The 12,134-nt window shown below is 43.8% G+C and overlaps 1 protein-coding gene across 2 annotated transcripts in view; it reads left to right on the forward strand.

Moving 5' to 3' along the window:
• The first annotated feature begins 11,003 nt into the window (after positions 1-11,003).
• dok6 (docking protein 6) overlaps positions 11,004-12,134 on the forward strand; it is a 43,218-nt gene continuing 42,087 nt past the window's right edge. For both annotated transcript variants that reach the window (XM_041961779.1, XM_041961778.1), the window contains exon 1: positions 11,004-11,127. In XM_041961779.1, coding sequence (XP_041817713.1) covers positions 11,062-11,127 — 66 coding nt within the window. In that variant the 5' untranslated portion in view covers positions 11,004-11,061. The remainder of the gene's footprint in view (positions 11,128-12,134) is intronic.

The raw sequence follows: 12,134 nt of genomic DNA on the forward strand, positions 1-12,134 counted from the left end.
GTCTCCTTCAAACTTCTGTTATTGTTGGATTTCCTGATATAAATCTGTGGTGGCTGTGGTAATAGGTTGGCGCTCCATAAGTATTCCTATTCTTGAAGATTCCTTTTAAGTAACATGATGGTAACTGAGACGCGTGTTTACTTGTGCTGCTTTATCCCAGCCTCAAACACCACACCGCCTCAGATTCATTTCACCTCAGCCGAAGTCATGGATAAATCTGGGACAAGTATTTTGAAGTTAGTCTACAAATGAAAAAGCTGCACACAACATATCTTAGAATGATCAAATATTGGCGCTCTGCAATGGGGAAACCACGTCCACAGAAGGCTGTCAGTGGTCCTTGAACACTTCATCTGATATGGGACATAATGCCCTCATATTAAAGCTGACAATCTGCTCTAAATCCTCATTGGCAATGAGTCATTTCACATTTGCTCTAACCCAGTGGATAAGCATGCAAAGCCAAAACAGCAAAGATCAAAGTACCTCAGAGAGCCGCTGAAGTGGTAGGTTTTGTGGGTTGGATGAGGACTGAACCCAATCCCCCAGAGCCATTGCTCCACAGCAGAAGCCTGCACTACTGACGTGAAAGTCTCTGAGAGGATGTGGCACCCCCCCTTCCCAATATCCATACCGGTTATTCATTCAAACCTTGGAGAGCGGAAATGTTCGATTTTAAATGTCCCAGCTTTCCTCCAAGAGTTCGTCACCAGGGAGCGGAGTCGTCACTCCTCATTTGCTTCTGAGCAGCAATGGGGCGAAATGACCACTCCGTAATGGGTTCCACCATATCCATGTCTGACCGTGTTATGATGTCTGGAGGGCTGCAATAGGTTGTGACTCAAGCTGCCAGTCTTTGTTATTCCCCAGACAAGTGCTACTAAATCTTACATGATGGGTTGAATATACAGCTACTGGCGTGATGACACTAACCCGACACAATGTGCTGTACATGCAATCTTGTTAAGTGAATTTTCTATGGCTTTTATGAGTGTGGGAATAGTAATTACATTATCTGCAATTGCACATGTGGGAGAGTGCATGCTACACGCACAGTGACCCCCACAACATGTGGAAAACAACTTATTGGTCGTGAACGATGGGAAAAGGGAGATAACTGCATGTGTGTCAGTGTCCGCAGGAGGCGGACAACTTTAATTTCCTCTTTCAGACCATACGCTTGCCCAAAAACGCACACTAAAAAGCAACAACCGACAGTAAGTCACCCTCAAATACATGTGCATGTGCATGCTCACACATTCATGGCTGCAATCACGTGACACATCATGTCAGATTAGACCCAATCACTTGTGATTGGCTGAGCTCCGCAGGAGAAGGGGCCGCAGAGTGATTGATAGGCCGTCCATGAGCAACCAGGTCCTGTGAGAGAAAGGAGAGGCATACATCAGACAGGTGTCAAAATTCACAGCGGGGTGTGGTGATAGGTGGCGTTCAGGGGCTCTGAAGAATGAAAGGCGAGAGGACGAGGAGGATAGTGAAAGGGAGAAAGTGGGGGACAGAGGAAAGGGCAGAGAGATAACCTGAAAGCCAAAGAAAAAAGCGTTTTGATTCTCTGACACCTTCATGAGCATGACATTGAGATACTGCAGAATTTCTCATCTTTTCCAAACTCTTGGTTCATAAAAACAATGCTAAACTCACGTGTCATGAGATGCAGTTTTCCAGCAGCAGTCTTAAAACACAGCTGCACACTGTTAGATAAAAACAAATGCTGCGCGACTTCTAATAATTAAGGACGAGGTGCAACAGTCAGTTGATGGTGATAGATTGTTGTGTGCCTTCATATGCGACCCACCAGACAGACGAGGGTGCATTAGGAGCAAACTGACAGAGCGACAGCCAAAGGCCCATTAGGACCAAGGAGACAGAGTGCCGTGAAGACAGATGGGATGAAAGACAAGCTTGCAGCTAGCAGGGTCTGCATGGTGCCACCAGTGTTTTCAGACTGTCGTTTAAAATAAGGAAGGCCATTAATAACCTCCTCACTGTGCTCCGCTCAGCTGCAGTCTGGCGCGTCTTGCAGAGCTAAATGTGGCGCTGCATGGCAGCAGACTGGCAGACTGTGTCAAAGAGACTACGTTCACCTGAGGAGAGGGAGAGAGAGAGGCAGGCAGACGGAGTTTGTATATGCTACTGAGTTGCTTGTGCTGTGTGTGTGTGCATGTGCTGTATATATGGCTCTAATTGTATTTTTTCACTCACTCACCTGTTTGTTTATGTGCTGTGTCTGTGCCGCCGATCCTACTATGGTTGGATGGGAATCAGATAACAGTGATGCAGTCAGAGACGCTGTCAGCACCGAGGTGAAAAGCTATGGTTGCCAGTGGTAATGACTGTGTTCCTTCTTGTCAAACCTTTACTTTGGCAGATGAACAAAACATAAAATTTGACAGGGAGTGGGTTTTTTTCCCCTCATGGTCCAAAAATATTACATGTACATAGCCACACTGTGAATGTGTTTTTGCAAAGATGGAGTGGGTACTTTGATGGAGAAAAAATAAGCTTTTCCTGAGTGGCAAGGTGACTCATATAATTATTGAGTTATTTTAGGCCTCTGTGCTTTTAAAACAACCCTCTGACAAATCTTAGACATTTGATTTATAATAACCATTCATTACCAACTGGCTCTCCTGTGACCAACCCACCCGACTGCTTGACTGAAATTGAAAATCTTCTAGCATGCATTGAAACTGGTGCTGAAATCTACTGGAATACCAAATGTTTAAACTGCTTATATGTGCCAATCAGGGGCAACGGATGATTACATGGTTCTTCTTTGAAAAGGTGAATTATTCCACAATTAAACTTCACTGAAAACAGGTTGTTGTTGTTGTTGTTGTTGCTGTTTTTGTCTTTCTAGACCTCTCAAAATAAAAAGAAATATGTTACATGGTTCCCTTATTTGGACCGTTTTACTGAGGCGTGAACAGTGTGACCTAATACTGTCAAACCAATGGTTACCTTCATGTGAATGGTTATGGTATGGCAGTATAATCTGTAATGTGAGCCTCAGTGGCGCACTTTGAAATGTGGAACAGCACAGTGCTGTTGTTTCAGTCTGACACAAATAAATGAGGATTTCCAAGAGAAAAGGTTCCTTTGTTTGTTGGAAAAATTGAGAAACGTGAGTTTTGGGGCTTGTGAGGTTATTTTGTTCTTCTATACTCAGGTGAGTGGAAGAGCCAATTAAGAACATCTGGCAAAGTTACTCCGTACAGATTATGCTAAACACAGTAATGCGCATCTACATATTTACATGTTGGCAGTCTCTCGATGTCTTCCTCCCTCGTGTACACAGACATCTCTGTATGCACACGATGATGAAAGTCCATTCATCTTACTTCTGTCATGACAGGCAGGGCGACAGCCATATTTTAAATGCTTTTATTGCCAAAGAAAACAACTGCAGATCAATGATTTATCGTCAACAATTTGCACACATAAGACGCTTAAGATGTTGTTCCTGTATAAATGGATGTCAGAGAAGCAGTTTTATGCTCTGGATGCAGATGTGGGCCACATGTAAAAAGCCTTTCCTAAAACAAGCACTGTGGAATAAGGAAAGTTGTGCTTACACTACCTCTCCAAGAGGGGCTGGCTGCCTCCCAGACTGCACTGCTGTTAGAGCTAGCTCTCAGAATAAATAATGACAAGTCTACAGCATCTGGACGCTTACAGAAACCAATTCATATCTGTAAGTCTTATTGCCTGGACCAAGTTTTAAGCCTGACAGTTATCTGCAGAAAATCGATCAATGTTTCGTAGCAGACTCAGTGCTCATTTCTAAAAGTGAGCAGTCTAAATGGGCAGAGGTTTCCTGTTTATCCTCCAGATGTGGGCCAGTTGAGATTGCATTAATGATAACAAGAATAACAAAACTAAAGCGGAGGAATGTGGCATCTTCTGTTCACACACAAAGCCATGGATAGAAGAGGAAGTGGATTGAGTTTCAAAGAACTCTGCTTATCCGAGGCAAAATCAGACGACCTGCGTGTAAAACAAACACTTGTTTGCAAAGGAAAGAAAAATAAATGTGGAGAGAGAACTGGAACAGACTATTAGATCCCTGGCAAGACAACAAGGAACAGGCTGAAAAGCTACATACAGTACGGCTGAGGCTCATGGCCAAACAATAAGGCCACGCATGGCAGATGGGCACACACACTCCTTTGCAGGCAGTCATAATACAAGAAAAAGGAAGTGGAAGAGTCTTGGGCTGAGGCCTAGAGGGCCCAGGGGTAATGGAAGAAGAGCACAGCATGAAGAATGAAAAATGAAGAAAAAAACCCTACTGTTCATAGTAAACTACATCAAAAGGAATCCCAGAATACGTTTGTTTTCAAGTTTTTGTACAAGTCAGCAAAAATGATTCCTTTTGTAGCTGCCTGCAACACATGGCACTGTAGACAGGCTCATGAGCGGTGGGCGATACACCAAACACGATTCTGCGACAGAAGTGTACTCGTGTATTTATATTGGGATCATGGTCGGGGAGCACGGAGTGCAAAATATAAAGAGCTGCAACGAATCAGGCGCCTGCGATGGGCCGCAAAAGCACGGTGAAGGCTGTCCCTGGACTCTGACGTCATGACTGACCTTTCGTGTATTTACAGAGGAGGTTTGATTTCCACTCTTTTTCCATGCTCACACATGAGCCGTTGTGAAGCGGGCCCTGGAGGTAAAAGAGTAGCTTTGTCCCGACCTGGACGGTGAGCACCGTAGTCATGTGCCTCTGCCAATCCCGAAGAAGGGCCCACAAGCCAGGGCCATTGAGACAAGCACAAGCATCACCTGTTTTATATTAAATCTGTCAGATTAAATAAGGAAAGCCAATAACCTGCAGCTCTCAATGTGCAGTTTTAGCCAAGTTTGACCCTCTGCTCCTCTGATCATACTTGTTAAAGCTGTTTTCAAACTGGGTCGAGGGACAGCACACACACCTTATGTGAAGAAATTCGTCAACATGCACGTGACTGTTCAATTCACATTAAATGAGATGCACAGTGATAAAGGTGCCTTCTTCTGCAATTTCTATTTGGGGTGACACAACTTTAAAATGATGTGACAAATCACTCGCTGACTGGGTTTTGCTTTTGTGCGGCGAGATGAACCTTCTGCCACACAACTTCTATTCTGCTCATTCATCACCTTGAGCAAGTACATATCTGATTACCATACAGTAGGAGCATGAAGACATTTCAACAGCCCTTTCAAAGTACTCCTCCTAACGCAGCAGACAATATTGCCCTCTACAGGGCATACATATTAGTCACGCTTGTCTGTCTCCACTCTTCTTTTTTTTTGGCTGTGATGAGTTAAAGAAACACAGCACCACACATGTTGATGAATGAATAATTACACGGTGCAGAGAGAGCTCGAGGATCAGGGGTTTGCTGGGTGGCACAGTGAGGCCTGTGGCTTCCAGGTCTCTGGATTGCACCCTCTTGACATTTAGTGTCTGCCTTGCTGGGGTGTAGGATGAATCCATTTCAGCTTCATGTCCGGTCTTCTGTAGTCGACCCTGACTTTTGACCTCACTGAGGCTGCGAGAGAAGAGAAATAAAGACAGTGAGGAGATTAACAAATCTAAAATAGTGTTAAAAGAGGTGACCAAGGACATCTACAACATGATGCCAGTCTTATAACTTCAAATGAATGTGATGACCACAAAGCTAGTGTTTTTACAATGTGAAAATTATCATCTCAGCAACAAAAGACCTGAGATGAATAAATCCCAGGGGTCTAATTCATCAAATGTCTCTGAGCATGACAGATGATTAAAATGAATGAGATGATCACATTAAGGACCCGGTCAGTGATCCAAAACCAGCCAGTCCTTCAGTAAGAAAGTTGATGATATCAACCTCTGGTCTCCAAATTAGCTGCATGACATGAAAAGCAGAAGAAGAAGAAGAAGAAAAACAGGCATCTCATCACTCTTGTGGGAGTGGAGGGTGGCACCTATTTTACTCCTCTATCTTCCTCGAGGAGCTGGATGTGATGAACTGTGGATTCAGCCTCCCCCGGTCGTTTTCTACGAGAAACGCCACAGCAGCAGAACAGCTCCGTCTCCAGAGAACCCGCCCAGGGTTCAGCCTCACTGTGACACAAGACGGACCCCAATTTAGGACACAAAGGCTGGGTCAGAGCAGCAGGAGGCGCAGCCTTTCCCTGAGAACGATCCATTCCTTTTCTTTTCATTGATGCTCTGGCCTCGCTTCCTATTTTTGTGTTTTTCCCCTCTGCTTCACCCTCATCTGTCTGTATCTCTTTCCTCCCACCTCCCCCACTCACTCACTTTCCTCACCTTTCATCCCCCTCCATTACCATAATGATCATTAGTGTACCTACACAGTTAACTTCCAAAGTTCTTTTTCTGACTCATGTGCTCATTTACAATTACAATTATAAATCTTCTTCCGAATGCTAATGTACACTTTATCTCACTTCAGACGGCCAGAATTTAAAGCGACAAGACAATCTCGAAAGCTGCGTCTCCTAGATTGCCTTGAAAAATGAATTTGCGAAATCGGACATGCAGCCTCAAATTAAATCTTATCCTCAGCTCTTCTGATAACATTTTGAGTTAATTCGGTAATGTCAGGAACCCTTGTAATAGGCTTAAACGCTCTACTCATACGCACGTCTGCGATTGATGTAAGGGACCCTCTCGAATCGCCCACTCTCACGACTCACCTTCCGTAGAAGGACAGAGAGGCCCTCCAACCACTTTGACTTCTAACTGTTATGGTGTAAATCACAAACATGTCATGGCCTGATCCTCTGGGACTGCACACAACCTTAGCTGTCCTCTATTATATGTGACTAACCATTGTCCTCCTTGGACCCACTGAGCTCAGAGCAGCCCACATCTCTTATTCTGAGAAATCGGCGTTTTGTTCCCTCTCTCTTTCCACGCTCCCCTTTTTTTCCTCCAGGCATTGACATTTAATCAAACCCAAATCCCATTGTGCCTATTAACATATCAGGCTGATACGGGTTGCTGTAAAAAGCTTGAGCGCAGGAACCCGGAGCAGAACATTACCATAACTCTGCCTGTGTGATCTCTATTTTCTCTCCTCCGCCCACACGTAAAAATGCTTACCTGGCAAACAACTAAGCATGGAGAGGCATTTCTCTCTCTCTTTCTCCCCTCTTCCACTCATTCACCCCTGCTTATCTTTTTAGAACGTGTTAATTATTTAGCTGTTTGTGCTTGGGAATGTTTGCCAAATAGCACTGAGAAGAACTAAGCATCTAATGCAAAAGCAGGTTTTAATATTTCACCAGACCATCAAAACCATCGAAAGTTTGCTTTGCCTCGGCTGTGACTAAATAAACAATTCAGGGTTGCTTTTTAAGGATGCTTAAGTGCTTTAATGGATGGCGTGGTTTCTCTGTGAGCCTTCTCAGTATTAACCATCATAGAGGTGCTTTGTGCAGCTCAGCATCGGCCGCTTTGCTCGTGACCTTGATGAAGGTCTCTCTGCTCTTGACTGACTCTCAACACATCTGACCCTGCTGGCAGCCGTTCATGTATGTCAGGGCCATGTGTTGGTTTGTTCGCCGGCCTGCACGCTGAGCACGCTGAGCACGCTGAGCACGCCAAGCCTCGCTACCTGCGACCAACTGAGGCCAAACTGGTCGTCGGTCTTGTATCACAGCAGGCAATTACTTCCCCAAAAACTAGGACAGTTCTTGGTAATAACAGTAACCAGAGCACAATATTTAGCGTAATGAAAAGACATTGTTGCTGTCAGCATTGTTTTCTTAGAGAGAGGATGATGAGGCAGTGGGAATGGAGCGGGGCCATGTTGTACAAAGAGGATTATAAAGACAAAACAACTTTGACAAGTCTGAAATTTGAGGACACTTCCAGGGAGACATGAAGACTATCAAAGTCAAGCTGTTTGTTGGAGGGGTGGCAGCTTGCTGCTTTGTGCACCCTTGTGGATGCGGCGAACGGGACAGAAAATACAGATATTGAGTTTCTACCTCCGGATTCAAAAGCTGACACTTGATAGAAAAGCGCCTCTCAAAGTGGCAGCCATCTAACGCGCGGCAAACAAAGCGCCAGCCCTCTCCTCGGCAGAGGACATTTTCTTTCAGTGCAACACAACAAATAAATAAATTAGTGCGAGCAATAGGATAATTGTGCAGAGCTGGAAAAGACTGGCTGCGCTGGAATATTTGTGTCCTCATTTATAAAAGGAAATCTGTTTTCTGATACGGCCACATTAATCCATGGTTCTTTCTCATTGTTAGACTGAGGAGGGTAAAATAAAGGAATCTGTGAAGAGGAAGTGAAAGACTCTGATCTTGACTTAATCATATCTTTGTTTATATAACGCGCTTACATAAGCCATCTCTCTTCTCCACATTTTAATCAACGTAAGTAATGGCAGCCCCTAATATCAATATACCTGAGCCATCTGCTACCTAATACCGAGGATTTCACTCTCTGCGATTGCACAACGCCTCTCACTACATCCCGATCAGGATTACAGCTTTGGCAGGGATCAAAATTTGTTTCTGTGCTTTTATTTTCAGGCCGTTTTGGTTGCCAATATGCAGCATTGTACGTGCACCATACAAGCTGCAGGCGGTGGTTGTACGCCTTGTGTAGCTTGCTTCGCTTACAATTTATTTGATCCTTTAATAGGCCGCTGGACAAATCAAACAACATCAACTCAAGCCCACCTAATAATGACAAAACATGACGCTCACACTGGCAATCTCAGGTCATATTTCCTTATTAGCAGGCTGTCTGGCGAAGAGTAAATGGAAATGATATTCATACTCAGGCAGGTAATAACCAAAAGGCAAGGTATAAAGTGTGTTGCAAATTAGTTTGAACAGTGACTCTGCTGTACATCTGCATACTGTCTTTGAACATATTGTTGGGGGGTCCAAACCGAAAAATCAATACAATTTCTGTCTTAAATCTGTATTTTGGCCACTCAGATGAAAGCAGTCAGTTAAAAGATCTTTTAAAAATTTCTCACTTTCAAAAGCAAACCTGTTACTGAACAGTAGCCACTGTGGCCTCTACAGTGACGATTATGGGATACTGATAAATGCTAAAGCAGTAGCAAATGAGTCAGAAACTCAGCAGACTTCCTCATGTAATGCCAGATATGGAGCAATATCCAGTGGTGGAATGTAACTTTACACATTTACTCAAGCGCTGCACTTATGCATAAATTCAAGGTACTTTACTGGTTACCCCTTGTTTCCAGAATCCTATTCAAAATCCTCTTCTTAGCTTCCGACCTGCTGTCAGTTTACAATCCCAGCAGATCTCTTCGGTCACAAAGTGGAAATCTCCTTGTGCCGCAGGGCCTTTTCAAAGTCTGGTGAGACGGCATTCAGCATTTATGCACCTGAGGAATGAAACAGTCTGCCTGCTGATCTCAGACTTACTCCTTTTCTGTCAAGCTTTTTCTTAAATGAATGCACCGTATTTATACAGTACATATGATTGCATGTGTGTATCTATATGTGCATTTTATGTGTAGGTATGGACTGATGTCTTTGCTTAAAAGCACTTTTTGATGCTTTGTTCCTCTGTAAAGCACTTTGAATTGCTTTGTGCAATGTTTACTGTGTGTTGATATGTTTGTGTGAATTTATATGTATGTATAGATGCATGTTGTTATCTGCACTTTTTTGCTGTTTTATTTGGCTTTTTTAGTGTAAAGCTCTCTGAACTGCTTTTGTATAAGATGGTTAAGTACAAATAAAATACGAACTGAATTTTATGCAACTGTATACTGCTACTCCACTACATCTCAGAGGCAAAACTCCACTACATTTGTCTGACAGCTTTAGTTACTAGTTGCTTTGCAGATTACAGTTTTTCATAGGATGCAGTGCTCCTTTACTTCGTAAACTAAAATAAACTATTTGAAAAAGCCTCTTGGGTCACACAGCTGAAAACAGCCTGTTCATGGAAAGTTGACTTTTTAGAGATGCGTGGTTCTCATTGAACAGCAATGCTAGAAACATAAAATGACCTTAAAGAAAATGAGACATTCCTGTAGATTTAATTACCCTACAATATATAAAATAATTACAATTAATACAACCTTGTGTACCAGTAAGCAGGCTACAAATTGAAAAACACAAAAATTGAACAGGGACCAATTCTCTGCATAATGAGTACTTTTACTACTAATTACTTTATTTGAATGCAGGACTTTCACATGTAGTGGAGTATTTTCACAGTGTTCTATTAGTGGTCTACTAAAGGATACCTTTTTTTCCCCACCAATGGCAATATCAATGTAAAAATTGCTGCAATTAGCTAACATTAGCCACCATTAGCATTGGTATAACCATATCAGACCCCAACAAAAACCAAAGCCCCTGAAGGTGTTAAATTGTTGTTTTTGCATATGAATTCATTTATTTCATCTGTGAGAGGAAGAATTTGTAATTTCTTCGTTAAATACTTGAAAAAATGCAGCTTTTAAGTTAGTCAACCATGATGACTAATGTTGCCTAATCCTTTTTGGGAAACCCTAATTGGAGTTTTCCGATAATTCTGCAGGGACATGAATCAACCGCAGTATTTAAGAGTAATAACAAAGGCGAAAAATATATCCAAGTGAGAGGATAATTTTGTGTTAGGTGTTGGCTTGATTTTGGAAAAATTCAATCCCTCCCTCCTCTGCTCCTCGAATGACAGATACCCCCTCCCACCCTCCGCGGCAGTCACCCCCCACCCCCCTCGCTGTGTCGGGGATGGTGTGGTCCAGGAAGCGCGCCTCTTCTCCGCTCTCCTCCTCTCCGCTCTCCTCTCCGGCTCATGTGAAATCAGCTGACGAATGGTATCTCCCTGCTCGCCCGGATGGACCGCGCCGCCGAAGCCGGGCAGCCTGAGCGCTGACACAGGAGCAGGTTGCCCACCGCTCGCTCTCCCGCTGCCGGATGTCACAGCGACCGACCCTGAAGCGAAACACTCCGCCACCTTAGAGAGAAGAGGCGACTTTGCTGAATTTTTCACCTCGGGCAGGAAGCTACCCGCTCCCCCTCACCATGGCTTCCAACTTCAACGACATAGTCAAACAGGGATACGTGAGGATACGGAGCAAGAAACTGGGGGTGAGTACTGTTGCACTTGCTGCCTAGCGCGGTGGTGGAGAAGGAGGAGGCTGTGATGGTGGTGGAGGAGGAGGAGGAGGAGGAGGAAGAGGAGTTCCAGTTGTTTCAAGGGGGCGGCTGGATTAAGAAAGAGGCTTTAATTGCTCCATAGGCAGCCGTCCTGCTGTGAGCTCTTCAAGAGGAAAAACAGATTAGAGCAGCACGAACAGCGGCCAAGTTTCTCTCAGTGCATTCTGCAAAATTACTTCTGCACGCGCTCAGATGTTGGTAAAGTCTAGGTGATTGACAGCTGGTGTGGTGCGGATGTAGTGGGAGATCACATCCCAGCTTTGTTTTCAGCTTCATTCACAAAGTTAGGCTTTCTGACTGTTGGGTTGCAAAAACTTTAGTCAGATAACACACTTTTTTCCCACCAGAATTGTAGTTATATAAGAGAAAAAGGGGGAAATTGCTCAGAAAGCAGTCAGAATACTAGAAAAAAGCTATTAATCTCACCTTTTGAGTGACACATTAAACACACCATAACATCTAATAATGTCACTCATAATTGAGCACCACAGGCTGTAAGTGTCTTTATCAGTGCACATTAACACCATGTTTTATGGATTCTCGGATGGACAACATAGATAGGAATACTGGGAACGCTGTTTATCACTGTGCAAATTGTCATCAGCCTTTTATCAGCACTGTACATGAGGAATTATTCCCAGCACTGAGGGCTGATTCTGTGCGATGGCAGCTCTTCAGTGCCTTGGTAATGGATTTCCATTGAGGATACAGCAAAAGGGAAAAATGGCTCCACTGCTTAAATGGAAATGAATGATATATATTCAATTATGAGCGCCTTATTGTCTGACTCATAAAGCCATCTGCTTTTGTTCATACTTCCAGCTCATTACGCTAACAGAGCGGGCACACTCCCTCTCCTCTGATGAAGTGTGATGATGGAGGCTAATGATGTCTGCCTCCTCACATCATCACCTGGCTTCATCAACACTATTTCCACT

Source organism: Chelmon rostratus, chromosome 20, assembly GCF_017976325.1.
Source record: "Chelmon rostratus isolate fCheRos1 chromosome 20, fCheRos1.pri, whole genome shotgun sequence".
In the NCBI taxonomy this organism is placed as follows: domain Eukaryota; kingdom Metazoa; phylum Chordata; class Actinopteri; order Chaetodontiformes; family Chaetodontidae; genus Chelmon; species Chelmon rostratus.